General features: G+C 51.0%; 1 protein-coding gene across 1 annotated transcript in view; it reads left to right on the forward strand.

Moving 5' to 3' along the window:
- LOC121546651 (otogelin-like) overlaps positions 1-23594 on the forward strand; it is a gene marked incomplete at its 3' end in the record, with an annotated part of 78292 nt that extends 54698 nt beyond the window's left edge. Inside the window, 13 exon segments of the mRNA XM_045218537.1 lie at positions 7181-7337; positions 7527-7553; positions 7845-8012; positions 13625-13903; positions 16358-16475; positions 17972-18051; positions 18964-19648; positions 19899-20339; positions 20656-21403; positions 21582-21678; positions 21785-22350; positions 22918-23095; positions 23424-23594. Of these exon segments, the coding sequence (XP_045074472.1) occupies positions 7181-7337; positions 7527-7553; positions 7845-8012; positions 13625-13903; positions 16358-16475; positions 17972-18051; positions 18964-19648; positions 19899-20339; positions 20656-21403; positions 21582-21678; positions 21785-22350; positions 22918-23095; positions 23424-23594 (3715 nt within the window).
- Between the last annotated feature and the right edge of the window lie 35 nt (positions 23595-23629).

The raw sequence follows: 23629 nt of genomic DNA on the forward strand, positions 1-23629 counted from the left end.
CTCTCTCAGCTGGTCTCCTGTCCTATCTCCACATTACATAACCCCTACCCTCTCTCAGCTGGTCTCCTGTCCTATCTCCACATTACATAACCCCTACCCTCTCTCAGCTGGTCTCCTGTCCTATCTCCACATTACATAACCCCTACCCTCTCTCAGCTGGTCTCCTGTCCTGTCCTATCTCCACATTACATAACTCCTACCCTCTCTCAGCTGGTCTCCTGTCCTATCTCCACATTACATAACCCCTACCCTCTCTCAGCTGGTCTCCTGTCCTATCTCCACATTACATAACCCCTACCCTCTCTCAGCTGGTCTCCTGTCCTGTCCTATCTCCACATTACATAACCCCTACCCTCTCTCAGCTGGTCTCCTGTCCTGTCCTATCTCCACATTACATAACTCCTACCCTCTCTCAGCTAGTCTCCTGTCCTATCTCCACATTACATAACCCCTACCCTCTCTCAGCTGGTCTCCTGTCCTGTCCTATCTCCACATTACATAACCCCTACCCTCTCTCAGCTGGTCTCCTGTCCTATCTCTTCTCCACATTACATAACCCCTACCCCTCTCAGCTGGTCTCCTGTCCTGTCCTATCTCCACATTACATAACCCCCTACCCTCTCTCAGCTGGTCTCCTGTCCTGTCCTATCTCCACATTACATAACCCTACCCTCTCTCAGCTGGTCTCCTGTCCTATCTCCACATTACATAACCCCCTACCCTCTCTCAGCTGGTCTCCTGTCCTGTCCTATCTCCACATTACATAACCCCTACCCTCTCTCAGCTGGTCTCCTGTCCTATCTCCACATTACATAACCCCCTACCCTCTCTCAGCTTGTCTCCTGTCCTGTCCTATCTCCACATTACATAACCCTACCCTCTCTCAGCTGGTCTCCTGTCCTATCTCCACATTACATAACCCCTACCCTCTCTCAGCTGGTCTCCTGTCCTATCTCCACATTACATAACCCCTACCCTCTCTCAGCTGGTCTCCTGTCCTGTCCTGTCTCCACATTACATAACCCCTACCCTCTCTCAGCTGGTCTCCTGTCCTGTCCTATCTCCACATTACATAACCCCTACCCTCTCTCAGCTGGTCTCCTGTCCTATCTCCACATTACATAACCCCTACCCTCTCTCAGCTGGTCTCCTGTCCTGTCCTATCTCCACATTACATAACCCCCTACCCTCTCTCTCAGCTGGTCTCCTGTCCTATCTCCACATTACATAACCCCTACCCTCTCTCAGCTGGTCTCCTGTCCTGTCCTATCTCCACATTACATAACCCCCTACCCTCTCTCAGCTGGTCTCCTGTCCTATCTCCACATTACATAACCCCTACCCTCTCTCAGCTGGTCTCCTGTCCTATCTCCACATTACATAACCCCTACCCTCTCTCAGCTGGTCTCCTGTCCTGTCCTGTCTCCACATTACATAACCCCTACCCTCTCTCAGCTGGTCTCCTGTCCTGTCTCTTCTCCACATTACATAACCCCTACCCTCTCTCAGCTGGTCTCCTGTCCTGTCTCTTCTCCACATTACATAACCCCTACCCTCTCTCAGCTGGTCTCCTGTCCTGTCTCTTCTCCACATTACATAACCCCTACCCTCTCTCAGCTGGTCTCCTGTCCTGTCTCCACATTACATAACCCCTACCCTCTCTCAGCTGGTCTCCTGTCCTGTCCTGTCTCCACATTACATAACTCCTACCCTCTCTCAGCTGGTCTCCTGTCCTGTCTCTTCTCCACATTACATAACCCCTACCCTCTCTCAGCTGGTCTCCTGTCCTATCTCCACATTACATAACCCCTACCCTCTCTCAGCTGGTCTCCTGTCCTGTCTCCACATTACATAACCCCTACCCTCTCTCAGCTGGTCTCCTGTCCTATCTCCACATTACATAACCCCTACCCTCTCTCAGCTGGTCTCCTGTCCTGTCCTATCTCCACATTACATAACCCCTACCCTCTCTCAGCTGGTCTCCTGTCCTATCTCCACATTACATAACCCCCTACCCTCTCCCAGCTGGTCTCCTGTCCTGTCTCCACATTACATAACCCCTACCCTCTCTCAGCTGGTCTCCTGTCCTGTCCTGTCTCCACATTACATAACTCCTACCCTCTCTCAGCTGGTCTCCTGTCCTGTCTCTTCTCCACATTACATAACCCCTACCCTCTCTCAGCTGGTCTCCTGTCCTGTCTCTTCTCCACATTACATAACCCCTACCCTCTCTCAGCTGGTCTCCTGTCCTGTCCTATCTCCACATTACATAACCCCTACCCTCTCTCAGCTGGTCTCCTGTCCTGTCTCTTCTCCACATTACATAACCCCTACCCTCTCTCAGCTGGTCTCCTGTCCTGTCCTATCTCCACATTACATAACCCCTACCCTCTCTCAGCTGGTCTCTGTCCTGTCTCTTCTCCACATTACATAACCCCTACCCTCTCTCAGCTGGTCTCCTGTCCTGTCTCTTCTCCACATTACATAACCCCTACCCTCTCTCAGCTGGTCTCCTGTCCTATCTCCACATTACATAACCCCTACCCTCTCTCAGCTGGTCTCCTGTCCTATCTCTTCTCCACATTACATTACCCCTACCCTCTCTCAGCTGGTCTCCCCTGTCCTGTCTCTTCTCCACATTACATAACCCCTACCCTCTCTCAGCTGGTCTCTGTCCTATCTCCACATTACATAACTCCTACCCTCTCTCAGCTGGTCTCCTGTCCTGTCTCTTCTCCACATTACATAACCCCTACCCTCTCTCAGCTGGTCTCTGTCCTGTCTCTTCTCCACATTACATAACCCCTACCCTCTCTCAGCTGGTCTCCTGTCCTATCTCCACATTACATAACCCCCCTACCCTCTCTCAGCTGGTCTCCTGTCCTGTCTCTTCTCCACATTACATAACCCCTACCCTCTCTCAGCTGGTCTCCTGTCCTATCTCCACATTACATAACCCCCTACCCTCTCTCAGCTGGTCTCCTGTCCTATCTCCACATTACATAACCCCCTACCCTCTCTCAGCTGGTCTCCTGTCCTATCTCTTCTCCACATTACATAACCCCTACCCTCTCTCAGCTGGTCTCTGTCCTATCTCCACATTACATAACCCCTACCCTCTCTCAGCTGGTCTCCTGTCCTGTCCTATCTCCACATTACATAACCCCTACCCTCTCTCAGCTGGTCTCCTGTCCTATCTCCACATTACATAACCCCTACCCTCCTCTCAGCTGGTCTCTGTCCTATCTCCACATTACATAACCCCTACCCTCTCAGCTGGTCTCCTGTCCTATCTCCACATTACATAACCCCTACCCTCTCTCAGCTGGTCTCCTGTCCTATCTCCACATTACATAACCCCTACCCTCTCTCAGCTGGTCTCCTGTCCTGTCCTATCTCCACATTACATAACTCCTACCCTCTCTCAGCTGGTCTCCTGTCCTATCTCCACATTACATAACCCCCTACCTCTCTCTCAGCTGGTCTCCTGTCCTATCTCCACATTACATAACCCCTACCCTCTCTCAGCTGGTCTCCTGTCCTGTCCTATCTCCACATTACATAACCCCTACCCTCTCTCAGCTGGTCTCCTGTCCTGTCCTATCTCCACATTACATAACTCCTACCCTCTCTCAGCTAGTCTCCTGTCCTATCCTTCCACATTACATAACCTCTACCCTCTCTCAGCTGGTCTCCTGTCCTATCCTATCTCCACATTACATAACCCCTACCCTCTCTCAGCTGGTCTCCTGTCCTATCCTATCTCCACATTACATAACCCCTACCCTCTCTCAGCTGGTCTCCTGTCCTGTCCTATCTCCACATTACATAACCCCTACCCTCTCTCAGCTGGTCTTGTCCTGTCCTATCTCCACATTACATAACCCCTACCCTCTCTCAGCTGGTCTCCTGTCCTGTCCTATCTCCACATTACATAACCCCCTACCCTCTCTCAGCTGGTCTCCTGTCCTATCTCCACATTACATAACCCCTACCCTCTCTCAGCTTGTCTCCTGTCCTGTCCTATCTCCACATTACATAACCCCTACCCTCTCTCAGCTGGTCTCCTGTCCTATCTCCACATTACATAACCCCTACCCTCTCTCAGCTGGTCTCCTGTCCTATCTCCACATTACATAACCCCTACCCTCTCTCAGCTGGTCTCCTGTCCTGTCCTGTCTCCACATTACATAACCCCTACCCTCTCTCAGCTGGTCTCCTGTCCTGTCCTATCTCCACATTACATAACCCCTACCCTCTCTCAGCTGGTCTCCTGTCCTATCTCCACATTACATAACCCCTACCCTCTCTCAGCTGGTCTCCTGTCCTGTCCTATCTCCACATTACATAACCCCTACCCTCTCTCAGCTGGTCTCCTGTCCTATCTCCACATTACATAACCCCTACCCTCTCTCAGCTGGTCTCCTGTCCTGTCCTATCTCCACATTACATAACCCCTACCCTCTCTCAGCTGGTCTCCTGTCCTATCTCCACATTACATAACCCCTACCCTCTCTCAGCTGGTCTCCTGTCCTATCTCCACATTACATAACCCCTACCCTCTCTCAGCTGGTCTCCTGTCCTGTCCTGTCTCCACATTACATAACCCCTACCCTCTCTCAGCTGGTCTCCTGTCCTGTCTCTTCTCCACATTACATAACCCCTACCCTCTCTCAGCTGGTCTCCTGTCCTGTCTCTTCTCCACATTACATAACCCCTACCCTCTCTCAGCTGGTCTCCTGTCCTGTCTCTTCTCCACATTACATAACCCCCTACCCCTCTCAGCTGGTCTCCTGTCCTGTCTCCACATTACATAACCCCCTACCCCTCTCAGCTGGTCTCCTGTCCTGTCCTGTCTCCACATTACATAACCCTACCCTCTCTCAGCTGGTCTCCTGTCCTGTCTCTTCTCCACATTACATAACCCCTACCCTCTCTCAGCTGGTCTCCTGTCCTATCTCCACATTACATAACCCCTACCCTCTCTCAGCTGGTCTCCTGTCCTGTCTCCACATTACATAACCCCTACCCTCTCTCAGCTGGTCTCCTGTCCTATCTCCACATTACATAACCCCTACCCTCTCTCAGCTGGTCTCCTGTCCTGTCCTATCTCCACATTACATAACCCCTACCCTCTCTCAGCTGGTCTCCTGTCCTATCTCCACATTACATAACCCCTACCCTCTCTCAGCTGGTCTCCTGTCCTGTCTCCACATTACATAACCCCTACCCTCTCTCAGCTGGTCTCCTGTCCTGTCCTGTCTCCACATTACATAACTCCTACCCTCTCTCAGCTGGTCTCCTGTCCTGTCTCTTCTCCACATTACATAACCCCTACCCTCTCTCAGCTGGTCTCCTGTCCTGTCTCTTCTCCACATTACATAACCCCTACCCTCTCCAGCTGGTCTCCTGTCCTGTCCTATCTCCACATTACATAACCCCTACCCTCTCTCAGCTGGTCTCCTGTCCTGTCTCTTCTCCACATTACATAACCCCTACCCTCTCTCAGCTGGTCTCCTGTCCTGTCCTATCTCCACATTACACAACCCCTACCCTCTCTCAGCTGGTCTCCTGTCCTGTCTCTTCTCCACATTACATAACCCCTACCCTCTCTCAGCTGGTCTCCTGTCCTGTCTCTTCTCCACATTACATAACCCCTACCCTCTCTCAGCTGGTCTCCTGTCCTATCTCCACATTACATAACCCCTACCCTCTCTCAGCTGGTCTCCTGTCCTGTCTTACTATCTTACTTCAGTTGTGTTTATAATCACTGTTGTTGTTCTATGTTTCTATGTTATTCTGTCATTAAAATGAATTTTGAGATGATCTTGAGCCAAATCAAGAGCTCATCAGATAACCTTTGTTGTGTTAGGCAGTGTGTTGTGTTAGGCAGTGTGTTGTGTTAGGCAGTGTGTTGTGTTAGGCAGTTTGTTGTATTAGGCAGTGTGTTGTATTAGGCAGTTTGCTGTATTAGGCAGTTTGTTGTATTAGGCAGTTTGTTGTATTAGGCAGTTTGTTGTGTTAGGCAGTGTGTTGTGTTAGGCAGTTGGTTGTATTAGGCAGTTTGTTGTGTTAGGCAGTGTGTTGTGTTAGGCAGTGTGTTGTATTAGGCAGTGTGTTGTGTTAGGCAGTGTGTTGTGTTAGGCAGTGTGTTGTGTTAGGCAGTGTGTTGTGTTAGGCAGTGTGTTGTGTTAGGCAGTTTGTTGTGTTAGGCAGTTTGTTGTGTTAGGCAGTTGGTTGTATTAGGCAGTTTGTTGTATTAGGCAGTTTGTTGTATTAGGCAGTTTGTTGTATTAGGCAGTTGGTTGTATTAGGCAGTTTGTTGTATTAGGCAGTTTGTTGTGTTAGGCAGTTTGTTGTATTAGGCAGTGTGTTGTATTAGGCAGTGTTTTGTATTAGGCAGTTTGTTGTGTTAGGCAGTTTGTTGTGTTAGGCAGTTGGTTGTATTAGGCAGTTTGTTGTATTAGGCAGTTTGTTGTATTAGGCAGTTTGTTGTATTAGGCAGTTTGTTGTGTTAGGCAGTTTGTTGTATTAGGCAGTTTGTTGTATTAGGCAGTTTGTTGTGTTAGGCAGTGTGTTGTATTAGGCAGTGTGTTGTGTTAGGCAGTGTGTTGTGTTAGGCAGTTTGTTGTGTTAGGCAGTGTGTTGTATTAGGCAGTGTGTTGTGTTAGGCAGTTTGTTGTGTTAGGCAGTGTGTTGTGTTAGGCAGTTAGTTGTGTTAGGCAGTGTGTTGTGTTAGGCAGTGTGTTGTGTTAGGCAGTGTGTTGTATTAGGCAGTGTGTTGTGTTAGGCAGTGTGTTGTGTTAGGCAGTTGGTTGTGTTAGGCAGTTGGTTGTGTTAGGCAGTTGGTTGTGTTAGGCAGTTGGTTGTGTTAGGCAGTTTGTTGTATTAGGCAGTTTGTTGTGTTAGGCAGTGTGTTGTGTTAGGCAGTTTGTTGTGTTAGGCAGTGTGTTGTGTTAGGCAGTTTGTTGTGTTAGGCAGTTGGTTGTGTTAGGCAGTGTGTTGTGTTAGGCAGTGTGTTGTATTAGGCAGTGTGTTGTGTTAGGCAGTGTGTTGTGTTAGGCAGTTGGTTGTGTTAGGCAGTTGGTTGTGTTAGGCAGTTGGTTGTGTTAGGCAGTGTGTTGTGTTAGGCAGTCTACCTAGTAGATCACAGTTTCCTTCCTGTCTCCTCCTGTCCCAGGTGGATGTGACATGGTTCTATATGAACTGTCTGTCTGATACGTGTGGCTGTAGTCGTGGTGGGGACTGTGAGTGTTTCTGTACCAGCGTAGCAGCCTACGCCCACCGATGCTGTCACCAGGGTGTCACCGTGGACTGGAGATCCCCGTCGATCTGCCGTAAGTCTGGGGCTACGAGCGGGCAATGAGTGGCCAACGGGCAGGCACTGGGCACACTACCCGTTGAATGGGTGGTATGGGAGTTTGTGGGACCATCTGAAATGGCACTCTGTTTTCATATGTAATTAACTACTTTTGGACAGTTTATTATTTAATTCCACTAATGACTCTTTCTGTTTGTATTTGCAGCCTACGATTGTGAATACTACAACAAAGGTACATACATAATCTTATCTCAAAGTCCTCCTATTTGTCATCAAATCAAATTTCTCCAAGATGGTGTTTGATTTCCATAGAATCATATCAATGACTGAACCTTGGAAGTTTGTTGTGCATTGTCCTTAGAATTTGCTGCAAACATTTCATCGTGATACATTTTGTAAGGCATTTCATTGCTAAACCACATGGGGGGCGCAGTGTCTGCACAGATCTGGAGCCCATCGTAGACGTCAGCCAAAACAGCGAAGGGATTCCTCATAACAGTGTTCCTTCTCCTCTGTCTTGTAGTTCTGGGTAAAGGCCCCTACAGGCTGGTGACCTACAGGGAGAGCGACACGGTGCTGGCAGCCAACAGGTCCGGTGGGACAGTGTTCCCTACGTTAGGAAACCCTACTGCGGCTGGTCTCCTGTCCCTCTTCATGATGACCCCTGGGCTCAGCAGAGCACGTCCACACGGTGAGCAACACAGAGGAAGCAGAGCAACGTCACATCAGTCTAATGTCCATGTCCATCATCATTTTCACTACATTCATAACACTTTCTAACACTCTGCATTCCTAGCCTTCCTCCTACTCCAAGGTCCATTCATTAAAAACCTCCCAGTCCCTATCCACTGGTCTAATGAAGTCTTCCAGTCCCTATCCACTGGTCTAATGAAGTCTTCCAGTCCCTATCCACTGGTCTAATGAAGCCTCCCAGTCCCTATCCACTGGTCTAATGAAGTCTTCCAGTCCCTATCCTCTGGTCTAATGAAGTCATCCAGTCCCTATCCACTGGTCTAATGAAGTCTTCCAGTCCCTATCCTCTGGTCTAATGAAGTCATCCAGTCCCTATCCTCTGGTCTAATGAAGTCTTCCAGTCCGTATCCACTGGTCTAATGAAGTCTTCCAGTCCCTATCCTCTGGTCTAATGAAGTCATCCAGTCCCTATCCACTGGTCTAATGAAGCCTCCCAGTCCCTATCCACTGGTCTAATGAAGCCTCCCAGTCCCTATCCTCTGGTCTAATGAAGTCATCCAGTCCCTATCCACTGGTCTAATGAAGTCTTCCAGTCCCTATCCTCTGGTCTAATGAAGTCTTCCAGTCCCTATCCTCTGGTCTAATGAAGTCATCCAGTCCCTATCCTCTGGTCTAATGAAGTCTTCCAGTCCGTATCCACTGGTCTAATGAAGTCTTCCAGTCCCTATCCTCTGGTCTAATGAAGTATTCCAGTCCCTATCCTCTGGTCTAATGAAGTCTTCCAGTCCCTATCCACTGGTCTAATGAAGTCATCCAGTCCCTATCCACTGGTCTAATGAAGTCATCCAGTCCCTATCCACTGGTCTAATGAAGTCTTCCAGTCCCTATCCTCTGGTCTAATGAAGTCATCCAGTCCCTATCCTATGGTCTAATGAAGTATTCCAGTCCCTATCCTCTGGTCTAATGAAGTCTTCCAGTCCCTATCCACTGGTCTAATGAAGTCTTCCAGTCCCTATCCTCTGGTCTAATGAAGCCTCCCAGTCCCTATCCACTGGTCTAATGAAGTCATCCAGTCCCTATCCACTGGTCTAATGAAGTCTCCCAGTCCCTATCCACTGGTCTAATGAAGTCATCCAGTCCCTATCCACTGGTCTAATGAAGTCTTCCAGTCCCTATCCACTGGTCTAATGAAGTCTTCCAGTCCCTATCCTCTGGTCTAATGAAGTCTCCCAGTCCCTATCCTCTGGTCTAATGAAGTCTTCCAGTCCCTATCCTCTGGTCTAATGAAGTCTTCCAGTCCCTATCCTCTGGTCTAATGAAGTATTCCAGTCCCTATCCACTGATCTAATGAAGTCATCCAGTCCCTATTCACTGGTCTAATGAAGCCTCCCAGTTCCTATCCACTTGTCTAATGAAGTCTTCCAGTCCCTATCCTCTGGTCTAATGAAGTCATCCAGTCCCTATCCTCTGGTCTAATGAAGTCTTCCAGTCCCTATCCTCTGGTCTAATGAAGTTTTCCAGTCCCTATCCACTGGTCTAATGACGTCTTCCAGTCCCTATCCACTGGTCTAATGAAGTCTTCCAGTCCCTATCCTCTGGTCTAATGAAGTCTTCCAGTCCCTATCCACTGGTCTAATGAAGTCTTCCTGTCCCTATCCACTTGTCTATTGAAGTCATCCAGTCCCTATCCACTGGTCTAATGAAGTCATCCAGTCCCTATCCACTGGTCTAATGAAGTCATCCAGTCCCTATCCACTGGTCTAATGAAGTCATCCAGTCCCTATCCACTGGTCTAATGAAGTCATCCAGTCCCTATCCACTGGTCTAATGAAGTCATCCAGTCCCTATCCACTGGTCTAATGAAGTCTTCCAGTCCCTATCCACTGGTCTAATGAAGTCTTCCAGTCCCTATCCACTGGTTTAATGAAGTCATCCAGTCCCTATCCACTGGTCTATTGAAGTCTTCCAGTCCCTATCCTCTGGTCTAATGAAGTCATCCAGTCCCTTTCCACTGGTCGAATGAAGCCTCCCAGTCCCTATCCACTGGTCTAATGAAGTCATCCAGTTCCTATCCTCTGGTCTAATGAAGTCATCCAGTCCCTATCCTATGGTCTAATGAAGTCATCCAGTCCCTAACCTCTGGTCTAATGAAGTCATCCAGTCCCTATCCTATGGTCTAATGAAGTCATCCAGTCCATATCCTCTGGTCTAATGAAGTCATCCTGTCCCTATCCACTGGTCTAATGAAGCCTCCCAGTCCCTATCATCTGGTCTAATGAAGTCATCCAGTCCCTATCCTCTGGTCTAATGAAGTCATCCAGTACCTATCCTCTGGTCTAATGAAGTCATCCAGTCCCTATCCACTGGTCTAATGAAGTCTTCCAGTCCCTATCCACTGGTTTAATGAAGTCATCCAGTCCCTATCCACTGGTCTATTGAAGTCTTCCAGTCCCTATCCTCTGGTCTAATGAAGTCATCCAGTCCCTATCCACTGGTCGAATGAAGCCTCCCAGTCCCTATCCACTGGTCTAATGAAGTCTTCCAGTCCCTATCCACTGGTCTAATGAAGTCTTCCAGTCCCTATCCTCTGGTATAATGAAGTCTTCCAGTCACTATCCACTGGTCTAATGAAGCCTCCTAGTCCCTATCCTCTGGTCTAATGAAGTCTTCCTGTCCTGCTATTCTGAATCCCTTTAGTTCCCTTTGTTGATAGACCCTACTAATGTCAATCAGACTAGTCGTCCTTCACTGTTTGGACTGTGTTTGGAGCGAGGCTCTTTTCCCAGTGAATACAGTGATTGTAGAGATGCCCTCACGTTGACTCTGGAAGGAAGACAGACCGTGGATCAGCTTCCCAAATGCAAATACAGCAACCTGAGTCTCAGTCACTGATCATGCTGTAGTGATGGCTAGTCAGGCTGTACTGATGGCTAGTCAGGCTGTACTGATGGCTAGTCAGGCTGTACTGATGGCTAGTCAGGCTGTAGTGATGGCTAGTCAGACTGTAGTGATGGCTAGTCAGGCTGTAGTGTTGGCTGGTCAGGCTGTAGTGATGGCTAGTCAGACTGTAGTGATGGCTAGTCAGTCTGTAGTGATGGCTAGTCAGGCTGTAGTGATGGCTAGTCAGTCTGTAGTGATGGCTAGTCAGGCTGTACTGATGGCTAGTCAGGCTGTACTGATGGTTAGTCAGGCTGTACTGATGGCTAGTCAGACTGTAGTGATGGCTAGTCAGGCTGTAGTGATGGCTGGTCAGGCTGTAGTGATGGCTAGTCAGACTGTAGTGATGGCTAGTCAGTCTGTAGTGATGGCTAGTCAGTCTGTAGTGATGGCTAGTCAGGCTGTAGTGATGGCTAGTCAGGCTGTAGTGATGGCTAGTCAGTCTGTAGTGATGGCTGGTCAGGCTGTAGTGATGGCTAGTCAGGCTGTAGTGATGGCTAGTCAGACTGTAGTGATGGCTAGTCAGGCTGTAGTGATGGCTGGTCAGACTGTAGTGATGGCTAATCAGGCTGTACTGATGGCTAGTCAGGCTGTAGTGATGGCTAGTCAGGCTGTAGTGATGGCTAGTCAGGCTGTACTGATGGCTAGTCAGGCTGTACTGATGGGTAGTCAGGCTGTAGTGATGGCTAGTCAAGCTGGACTGATGGCTAGTCAGGCTGTAGTGATGGCTAGTCAGGCTGTACTGATGGCTAGTCAGGCTGTACTGATGGCTAGTCAGGCTGTACTGATGGCTAGTCATGCTGTAGTGATGGCTAGTCAGACTGTAGTGATGGCTGGTCAGGCTGTAGTGATGGCTAGTCAGGCTGTAGTGTTGGCTGGTCAGGCTGTAGTGATGGCTAGTCAGACTGTAGTGATGGCTAGTCAGTCTGTAGTGATGGGTAGTCAGGCTGTAGTGATGGCTAGTCAAGCTGGACTGATGGCTAGTCAGGCTGTAGTGATGGCTAGTCAGGCTGTACTGATGGCTAGTCAGACTGTAGTGATGGCTAGTCAGGCTGTACTGATGACTAGTCAAGCTGTAGTGTTGGCTGGTCAGTCTGTACTGATGGCTAGTCAGTCTGTAGTGATGGCTAGTCAGACTGTAGTGATGGCTAGTCAGGCTGTACTGATGGCTAGTCAGGCTGTAGTGATGGCTAGTCAGGCTGTACTGATGGCTAGTCAGGCTGTACTGATGACTAGTCAGGCTGTACTGATGGCTAGTCAGGCTTTACTGATGGCTAGTCAGGCTGTAGTGATGGCTAGTCAGGCTGTACTGATGACTAGTCAAGCTGTAGTGTTGGCTGGTCAGTCTGTACTGATGGCTAGTCAGTCTGTAGTGATGGCTAGTCAGACTGTAGTGATGGCTAGTCAGGCTGTACTGATGGCTAGTCAGGCTGTAGTGATGGCTAGTCAGGCTGTACTGATGGCTAGTCAGGCTGTACTGATGACTAGTCAGGCTGTACTGATGGCTAGTCAGGCTTTACTGATGACTAGTCAGGCTGTACTGATGGCTAGTCAGGCTTTACTGATGGCTAGTCAGGCTGTAGTGATGGCTAGTCAGGCTTTACTGATGGCTAGTCAGGCTTTACTGATGGCTAGTCAGGCTGTACTGATGGCTAGTCATGCTGTAGTGATGGCTAGTCCGGCTGTAGTGATGGCTAGTCAGACTGTAGTGATGGCTAGTCATGCTGTAGTGATGGCTAGTCAGACTGTAGTGATGGCTAGTCAGGCTGTACTGATGGCTAGTCAGGCTGTAGTGATGGCTAGTCATGCTGTAGTGATGGCTAGTCAGACTGTAGTGATGGCTAGTCAGGCTGTACTGATGGCTAGTCAGGCTGTACTGATGGCTAGTCAGGCTGTACTGATGGCTAGTCAGGCTGTAGTGATGGCTAGTCAGACTGTACTGATGGCTAGTCAGGCTGTAGTGATGGCTAGTCAGGCTGTACTGATGGCTAGTCAGGCTGTAGTGATGGCTAGTCAGGCTGTACTGATGGCTAGTCAGGCTGTAGTGATGGCTAGTCAGGCTGTACTGATGGCTAGTCAGGCTGTACTGATGGCTAGTCAGACTCTAGTGATGGCTAGTCAGACTGTAGTGATGGCTAGTCAGGCTGTACTGATGGCTAGTCAGGCTGTACTGATGGCTAGTCAGGCTGTAGTGATGGCTAGTCAGGCTGTAGTGATGGCTAGTCAGGCTGTAGTGATGGCTAGTCAGGCTGTACTGATGGCTAGTCAGGCTGTAGTGAGGGCTAGTCAGGCTGTACTGATGGCTAGTCAGACTGTAGTGATGGCTAGTCAGGCTGTACTGATGGCTAGTCAGGCTGTACTGATGACTAGTCAAGCTGTAGTGTTGGCTGGTCAGTCTGTACTGATGGCTAGTCAGTCTGTAGTGATGGCTAGTCAGACTGTAGTGATGGCTATTCAGCCTGCCAGCAGTGTTAGCTAGCCTAGCCTGTTTTAGCTAGCCTAGACTGTTTTAGCTAGCCTAGTGTTCTACAGTTATCTGACCACTAACGTGCTAGCCTGACCTGGGTCACATACTGTAATGTCACCCAGGTGTAAAGAGCTCAAATTGTTTATTTAACCAGAAAATACCCTTGGTGTTGAGGTTCCTAAATTGGTGATCAACTTATCCACTAGACACGTCCCTGGTGTCGTTCGAGGCGTCCGACCGACCTAACTACTTCCTGGCAGTGGACAGCAGCGGCCATGTTACGCTGACCAAGTGGAAGGAGAGTGAAGCATTCTGGGACGCGGCTACCTTCACGCTTCACCGTGACACCTGGATCCAGGGTTATGATTCTCTGGAGGCTTTCGCCAGGCCGGGATTCTTCCTCCACTTCATGCTGTCCTGGGTTCACCTCATGAAGTACAAACACACCGACGGATTCCGCAAAGCCACGCTCTTCAAACTGACAGGTATGTGGGATGGATGGGAGGTCTGGGAAGGTTACATGGGAAGGGAAAGGAAGAGCTATGTAAAGGTAAAGTTAAAGGTTTTCTTCTCAAAGGTGATTACATTTATTCATACATACCATGTATTTTGATATGAGTACTTAAAACAGACACCTGTGACCATCTAATGGTCTTCTTATGGTCTTCTATCATCTTTTGGTCCAGCTCTTGGAGCGTTTGCCATGTTATGCTCGTGTCCCCCAATGCAACCCAATACTTACTGTATGTATCAGAGATGGCTGACAGCTGAGGTCCAGAGACAAAGACTTTCAGTTTGGACTTTAGGCTGCTAACCCCCTGGTCTAACCCCCTGCTGCAGCCCCTCCACCCGTCCAACCCCCACAACCCCTCCAACCATGGCCCCACCAGCGTGCGTACGCCTCGGTTTGTAAAAACACCCATTTAGCCCGTTAATGGGCTCTTTGTGCGGGCAGCCATGTTTTGCATTGCCCTGTAATGGCAAGCCCCTGCAGCTGTCGCCCGGCACACTCCCACCTCGGAACAGAACGACAGATTTTGTCAGTGGCGAGTGGTGAGTGGCTGATGTGTGCCTTTAATCACAGACATGTTGAGATGTGGAGGGATGGAGGGCCCCCAGACCAGGGCCCCCCAGGCCAGGACCCCCCAGACCAGGGCCCCCCCAGACCAGGACCCCCCAGACCAGGGCCCCCCCAGACCAGGGCCCCCCAGACCAGGGCCCCCCAGGCCCACGGCTGTTCCAAAACAAAGATCGACCAGCCCTTCCAGTATACTGCTTCCAGAGAAGGGGCTTTGCCCTGGGTAATGCCCAGGGTCGGAGTCATCAACTGGGGGGAAGGGAGAACAGAGAGGGGGTGGTCAGATACTAGGCAGGGGTGGTTTTTATTTCAACAACTTCACCATTTGGGGAGTATTTCTGTTCCTAATCTGGTAGAGTGATTTGGGAATCATAGTTCAGGTCCAAATGTATGGTTAGAATTTGTGAGGTCTAGAGAGGCCTGCTCTCTTTCTGTCTCCACAGCTGGGCTGCTGCTCCTGATGCAGGCTGGGTAAATACTGGGGCTAAAAATATGTCAGCCATTTGTTTTAGGAGCATAGCAGAGTCCACACAGGCTGGCAGATAGGGTTTCTCTCTGACAGCAGTGGATGCCGGACATAGTCGACCAGGAGTGGTCCAGAAGGGTTAGGCAGAGTCCAGACAATAGTCGACCAGGAGAGGTCCAGAGGGGTTAGGCAGAGTCCAGACGATAGTCGACCAGGAGTGGTCCAGAAGGGTTAGGCAGAGTCCAGACGATAGTCGACCAGGAGTGGTCCAGAAGGGTTAGGCAGAGTCCAGACGATAGTCGACCAGGAGAGGTCCAGAAGGGTTAGGCAGAGTCCAGACAATAGTCGACCAGGAGAGGTCCAGAGGGGTTAGGCAGAGTCCAGACGAATAGTCGACCAGGAGTGGTCAGAAGGGTTAGGCAGAGTTCAGACGTATAGTCGACCAGGAGTGGTCAGAAGGGGTTAGGCAGAGTCCAGATTGATAGTCGACCAGGAGTGGTCCAGAAGGGTTAGGCAGAGTCCAGACGAGTAGTCGACCAGGAGAGGTCCAGAGGGGTTAGGCAGAGTCCAGACGATAGTTGACCAGGAGAGGTCCAGAGGGGTTAGGCAGAGTCCAGACGATAGTCGACCAGGAGAGGTCCAGAGGGGTTAGGCAGAGTCCAGACGATAGTCGACCAGGAGAGGTCCAGAGGGATTAGGCAGAGTCCAGACGATAGTCGACCAGGAGAGGTCCAGAGGGGTTAGGCAGAGTCCAGACGATAGTCGACCAGGAGAGGTCCAGAGGGGTTAGGGCAGAGTCAGACGATAGTCGACCAGGAGAGGTCCAGAGGGATTAGGCAGAGTCCAGACGATAGTCGACCAGGAGAGGTCCAGAGGGGTTAGGCAGAGTCCAGACGATAGTCGACCAGGAGAGGTCCAGAGGGGTTAGGCAGAGTCCAGACGATAGTCGACCAGGAGAGGTCCAGAGGGATTAGGCAGAGTCCAGACGATAGTCGACCAGGAGAAGTCCATGGGGGTTAGGCAGAGTCCAGATGATCGCCTCGGGGGATCGATAGCCCCTTCTTCCCCTGTCACTAGTGGAGACCTGAAGGGAGGATCAGGAGGTCGAACTACAAGCCCCTGTATTCAGTGAAACATGGTTATAGTATTATAGAAGACGCAGTATCTACTGTCAGACTGCCTAGAACTCAACTCACTTCATTTCCACTCTTTACTATGACATTCACAAACACAAGTATACTTATTTCCATATTTCATACTCTGTTGGTGTGCTACTGGTTTGAAGCAGAGGATCAGAGTAACAGTAAATGATTGATGGTGTAACATTTACCAACACACACACACACATCCATACAATTGTGCAACACTTTATGTAAAGTGTCTCTTTTCCCTCAGGCCCTGGTCCAGACACCCCTACGGGTCCTAAGTGCCAGTGGAGGTATGAGTCGTGTGTCAGCCCCTGCTTCAGGACCTGCAGTGACCCCTCTGGAGGGGCATGTGTCACCATTCCAAAGTAAGGCAGCACAAAGTGACGCTACGAGTGCCTCCTAAATGACACCCTATTCTGTATGTAGTGCACTACTTTAGGCCAGGGCCCTCTGGTCAAAAGTAGTGCACTATATAGGGGATAGGGTGCCAGGGCCCTCTGGTCAAAAGTAGTGGACTATATAGGGGATAGGGTGCCAGGGCCCTCTGGTCAAAAGTAGTGCACTATATAGGGGATAGGGTGCCAGGGCCCTCTGGTCAAAAGTAGTGCACTATATAGGGGATAGGGTGCCAGGGCCCTCTGGTCAAAAGTAGTGCACTATATAGGGATAGGGTGCCAGGGCCCTCTGGTCAAAAGTAGTGCACTATATAGGGGATAGGGTGCCAGGGCCCTCTGGTCAAAAGTAGTGCACTATATAGGGGATAGGGTGCCAGGGCCCTCTGGTCAAAAGTAGTGCACTATATAGGGGATAGGGTGCCAGGGCCCTCTGGTCAAAAGTAGTGCACTATATAGGGGATAGGGTGCCGTTTGGGATGCGGACTACACCATCATAGACAGAGGCTAAACCTTCCCTAACACCATGTGAATGTGAAGCCTCCAGCTCTATTGTGTAATCAGCCAGTCAGCCAACCAGTCAGTCAGTCAGTCAGCCAGTCAGCCAACCAACCAGCCAACCAGCCAGTCAGCCAACCAACCAGCCAGCCAGCCAGCCAGTCAGCCAGTCAGTCAGCCAACCAACCAGCCAACCAGCCAGTCAGTCAGTCAGTCAGCCAGTCAGCCAACCAACCAGCCAACCAGCCAGTCAGCCAACCAGCCAACCAGCCAGCCAGCCAGCCAGCCAACCAGCCAACCAGCCAGCCAGTCAGCCAACCAGCCAACCAGCCAGCCAGCCAGCCAGCCAACCAGCCAACCAGCCAGTCAGCCAGTCAGCCAGCCAGTCAGCAAGCCAGTCAGTCAGTCAGTCAGTCAGTCAGCTACAGTATTAACAATACTCTGAGATATTTGTTTTGCAGTAATCTGATATCTTCCACAGATTTTAATACATCACTCAGAATAGTATTACTCTTTTGTAACATTTTTATTGTAGGACATACTGAAAAGACAGGTTTACATGTTCACATAGAATACATTTGTTCTAACAACATCAACAAAGACAATATCAGTACATATCATATTTATCACAACTACTCTATATCTGTCCATCTGTCCATCTGTCACAACAATTGTGTTTCTATACTTTTAGAAAACAAAGGTGCTATCTAGGACCTAAAAGGGTTATGGAGCTGTCCTATGGAGCTGTCCTATGGGGCTGTCCTATGGGGCTGTCCTATGGGGCTTTCCTATGGGGCTGTCCTATGGGGCTTTCCTATGGGGCTGTCCTATTGGGTTCTCTTATGGGTTTCTCCTATGGGGTCAAAGAACCCTTTTGGAATCCCTTGTTTCTATACACTGTAAATGAAATGTGATGCTACTGTATAGAGAGTTGCTGGCAGTAGTTTTCAGAGCTGTGTGTTTCTCTATAGAGTGGAGGGATGTCTGCCTCTGTGTCCTGGTCACATGGTGCTGGATGAGGTCACTCAGAGATGTGTCCATGTTGAAGACTGTGAGTATCAGTATCTTTTCTGATTCTCTTCTGATTATTTTCTTGTTTCATCTCGTCTCGCTCTGCTTTCCTCTCCTCTCCTCTCCTCTCCTCTCCCCTCCCTCTCCTCTCCTCTCCTCTCCTCTCCTCTCCTCTCCTCTCCTCTCCTCTCCTCTCCTCTCCTCTCCTCTCCTCTCCTCTCCTCAACAACCCACTCATACATGTAAAGGTCACATGAAACATACCCCGTGCACGTGTTATTGGGCTTACCTCAAGATCTCTGAATACATAACAAGATAATTACAGTATCGTATCACATTTCTGAGACGCTGAGATATTCACAACTAACATCTGTTTAATCAAGATCAACAATCTAGTCTACCATCAACATGAGCCTTGAGCCATGAGCTGTGTGGTTGAACAACTCTAATCTAACATCAACATGAGCCTTGAGCTGTGTGGTTGAAGTTTGGCCACAGGGGGAGGAATGGATCACTCTCTCTCTCTGCTACTCTCTCTCTGTCTCTCTCTCTCTCTCTCTCTCTCTCTCTCTCTCTCTCTCTCTCTCTCTCTCTCTCTCTCTCTCTCTCTCTCTCTCTCTCTCGTGGCTCTCTCTCTCCTCTCTCTCTCTCTCTCTCTCTCTCTCTCTTCTGTCTGTCTGTCTGCCTCTCTCTCTCTTTCTCTCTCTCTCTCTCTCTCTCTCTCTCTCTCTCTCTCTCTCTCTCTCTCTCTCTCTCTCTCTCTCTCTCTCTCTCTCTCTCTCTCTCTCTCTCTCTCTCTCTCTCTCTCTCTCTCTCTCTCTCTCTCTCTCTCTCTCTCTCTCTCTCTCTCTCTTTCTCTCTCCTGTTCTCTCTCCCCTCTCTTCCCCCTCTCTATCTCCCCTAGGCCAGCAGCAGTGGTTATCTAACAGTTGTTTCATTGTTTGTGCTCTAGGCATTAAGCCACCAGTTGCTGTGCAGCCCATCACTACGGTCAGTAGCGTTGAGTCAACACCTGCAGCTGTCACTCCTTCAGCCACCACTACAACCACCACCACCAGCAGCCCGGCTAGCCCTGGCCTCGCCACGGCACGCTCCACCCCCTCCCCCAGCACCCCGGGTCCCCCTGGCCCCCTCACCACCACCTCCATTCAGCCTCCCTACACCACCACCCCTTCAGGCACAGGCCCCACCACTGCAGCCACCACCACCACTCGTACTGTTTCAACTTCTGCTTTGGATGCTCTGACCACCTCTGCTAAGGTACCGACCACAGTGACTGATAAGGTGGTTCCACCCAGCACCTCTTCATCAGCCGTACCGACTCCAGAGGGGACCAGCGCAGCAGCATCACCCCCAACTCCATCCCTGGCCACTACAGTCAGACCTGAGGTGGTGGAGGGGGCGGAGGTTGTATCTACAGTGAAGACTCCAGCCTTACCCTCCACTACAGCAGGCAGTACAGAGAGGACGAGCGGGGCCCCCAGCTCCACTCTCAGCCCCGTAGGCCCCAGCACAGAGAGGACAAGCCAGGTCCCCTTCTCTATCACAGCTTTGTTCTGGCTCACGTCCTCCACTACCAGGCCCTCTCTACGCCCAGGGCCTACAGACACCACATTCACCAGCCCCCTCCATCCACTGTCATGGGCCCCTGGATAAGCTCCACCGTGGGGCCTACTCAGACCAGCACCCTGCCTGCAATACCAGTCCCCCCCACCAGGGTGACCACCAAGGCCACCACACGTCCAGGAGACACGGTGGCTCCAGTCTCAACCACCTCTAGTCCACGGCCAACCACAGTCTCAGAGACACCCAGGGACACAGCTAGGACTACAGCCAGGACTACAGCCAGGACTACAGCCTCTATAACCACCCCTGGTGCACCCACAGAGACAAGCACAAAACCTGTAACTGTGGAGACAACGGAGACAACAACAACCGAAGCCCTCCCTCCTGGTGTATCGACTACAGCCGTTACCATAGTACCCTCTCTCTCACCGACCTCCACCGTTCACACCGTAACAACACCACCACCACCAGAACCCACTTCAAAACACACCACATTATCAACCTCACCAGTCACCCCTTTCACTACCCTCGGAACTACACCGTCCATACGCCCAGAGACAACACCACCACTCGTCTCACGGTAACCACAGAGAAGACCGTTCACACCTCCCCTAAAGAGCTGAGGACATCCACAACTCATGTTCCCGAGCTACCGACTACCACCACTGTTCCCATGCTGCTAACGATAACGACAATATCAACGGCCCCACCTCAGAACAGCCGGCAGCAACCAAGAAAACAACAGAGCACCGGTCTCCCACGGCAACATCGGAACCCTTGGCAACGACCCGTATAACCATGACGACGGCTGTAGTCGCACCTGTGATGGTCACAGACACGGTGACAGCAACATCTCAACCGAGAACAACAGCTACGGCCTACACTGAAAGGACTTCCTGGTCCGGCGGTGTTCCAACCACTGAGAGAACCACAGAACACACAACCACAACCGCATACCCAACCAAAGATGTGGACTGGAGACTGACCACTACAACTACTGCCCGTCCCCCGACCGTACGAACCACAACAACTCAACCCATCCCACCAGAAATCTCTGGTACGACCACCAAACCTCCAGAGGCTGTGGTAACGACCACAGAGTCCACCCAGACCACCTTCACCTCTCCTTCCGTCTCGACCACAACAGGAGCAGTGGTCCCAACCACAACCTCAACCACATCACCTGTATCACCGGTTTCAGCAACAGAGACCACCACGACCGTGCCAGGAACACCAGTGGCTGTAGGGACCGCACCGACCCAGCCCCACACCACACTGAAGACCACGGAGCCTTGGAGGCCCCCCACAGCGAAACCTCCCCTCCACCCCCTCCATCCTCCACTCCTTCCACCCCTATCTCTAGTACAGAGAGGGTAACCACACCTGAGGTCCCAGTGAAACCTGACGTCAGTACAGAACTAGTGGTCTCTCCACACCATGTCATCTCCACTACCACCACTGATGCACTTCACCCTGTTGCTACATCTACGGAGCCAGGCATCACCACAACAACCTCAGTTACCGTGACGACCACTGCCAAAACCACCACAGCTCCGGCCGAGACTTCAACCTCCGCTGTTTCAACCTCCAGGACAGAGAGACCTCCTGCGACACCCGAACCCCCAACCGTACCTGGTGTACCTGGGGAACCAGCGTTACCTCTCACCCCCACGATCCCCACAACAACTGTCCCACCTTTAACTGGTGTCCATACGACCACCATCACACCTTTACCTGGTGTCCCAGTGACCACTGCCATCAGACCGGTGACCATCCGACCGCTAACAGAGACCACTAGCGTCCCTCCGGATACAGGAAGGGTGGAGGTATCCTCTACCACTGCCACAACAACTACACAAGAACCAACTTCTTCCTGGTCTGGTCCAGTGACCACAACCACCACCTCCTCCGCCTCCTCCACGTCAGCCCCAGACCCACTAGCCACCCAGAGAGAGTCACTACCAGAGTGGTGTCTACTTCTAAAGTGGTCTCCACTACCTGCAGCCCCCTCAACGACCGAGACCACCCACAGACCAAGACAACAACACACAGGACAACAACAGGCAGGGTTCCCATGACGACATCCAGAACCGCCACAACGGTGAGGTCCACCGCCAGACCGAGCACTGATAGGGTAACTGTAGACGCAAGGACTCCGGGAGTTCCGGGGGTTCCGACAGCGACGACCACACCCGGTCCTCCTACAGTCGCTCCTCCTAGCCTGGGCACAGCCACCGTCTCAGCGGTTGTTCCGACCACGACCGCTCGTACCACGACCAAACCGTTCACCACTGCCAGAACCACAGAATATGCAGCAGACGTTAGCAGCGGTGCCGGTCCAACCGGCACTGGCACAACCACAACCGCTTCTGTTCCCGTTCCCAGCATGACCGCGGTCCCCACAGGACCCACAGGAGTGACCGCAGAACCATCCACATCCACCACGACTACACCAGAAGGAATAGTACCATCCACCACCAGAGAGACAGGGGTAACTCCAGCAGCCACTGGGGGCACAACAACAACAACAACAAGGACTCCTTCGCCTGACCTGCTGACCTCTACAGAGGTCGCAGCCACTCCAGGGGTCACACCGAAGGTCACACCAGAGGTGACAGCAGCTTCCTCAGTCCCCGCCTTGACCCCGACTGCCACCCCGCCCTCCACTACAGAGCCAGAGAGAGTGGACAGCGTAGACACCACTACACCAAAGACTCCATTGCTATCACCAGTGTCCCCGTATACCTCATCAGAGACAACCACGTCACCATCGGTAGTGTCGCCATATACCACGACAGAGCGTGTCGGACCTACAGCAGAGGTTACTACATCCATGGCAGTGTCCTCAACTAGGATGTGTACTGTGAGTATACCAAGTCCTCTCCTTTCCTCTCTTCTCCTCTGTCCGTCTAGACAGAGCTCTTCTCTATGTAGGCTCATCCTTGTGACTATCTGAAAAGTCCAGGCCTCTCTGTAGGCTCAGTCGTCTCAGACTACTAGTGGTCCTCTGTAGCTCAGCTGGTAGAGCACGGCGCTGTAACGCCAGGGTAGTGGGTTCGATCCCCGGGACCACCCATACACAAAAAATGTATGCACGCATGACTGTAAGTCGCTTTGGATAAAAGCGTCTGCTTAGTGGCATATATTATTATTATTGTTACTACCCTAGTCGTCTCAGCCTACTACCCTGTTTACTAACTCTCTACAGTCTTCTAACTGCTTGTTCGTACATGGTTTAACTCTCGTGAACGTCTTGATTTTTCTTTGTTTTCGTTCAGTAAACTGTATAGCACGTTGTTCAGTCTGTTCCTGTAGTAACTGTTGTTCTTTCCCCTCTCAGCCTCCCTATTCGGAGATCGTAGATGAGTGTACCAAGTACCTCTGTGTGAGCGGCCAGCTGGTCCTATTCAACATGTCCCAGAACTGCCTGTATAACTCCACCCCTCCTAACTGCGGCCTGCTCGGCTTCGCCGTCCTGGTCAACGGGGACAAGTGCTGCCCGCAGTGGGACTGCCCATGTGAGGACAACTGCTAGCCTGCACACATTTACAGGAGAGAACACACACACACACGCCCACCAGTGGAGGCTGGTGGGAGGAGCTATAGGAGGACTCGTTGTAACGGCAGAATGGAATAAAAGGAAGGGAGTCAAATGTGGTTTCAATGGTTTTAATACCGTTCCATTAATTCCATTCCAGCCATTACAACGAGCCGTCTCCTCCTATAGCTCCTCCCACCAGCCTCCACTGATGCGCACACACACGCACACACACACACACCCACCCTCCCCGTCAAGCTTTCACCGTAGTGTCCTGTTTCTCACTGGTGTTGTCCTGTCTCCTCCAGGTCGCTGCTCAGTGTTCCCCGACCTGAACGTGATCACGTTTGATGGTAACAGTGTGGCCATCTACAAGGCCACCTCCTACATCGTGACCCAGCTGCCCAACGAGACCATCAGCATCGTGGTCCAGGAATGCCCCGCTGACTCAGACACGGTGAGGACCAAGGCTACGTTAGGTAACTGTAACCCCGGTGCCCCCAAAATGGCCGCC

The sequence above is a fragment of the Coregonus clupeaformis genome, unplaced genomic scaffold (genome assembly GCF_020615455.1).
Source record: "Coregonus clupeaformis isolate EN_2021a unplaced genomic scaffold, ASM2061545v1 scaf1647, whole genome shotgun sequence".
Lineage (NCBI taxonomy): Eukaryota > Metazoa > Chordata > Actinopteri > Salmoniformes > Salmonidae > Coregonus > Coregonus clupeaformis.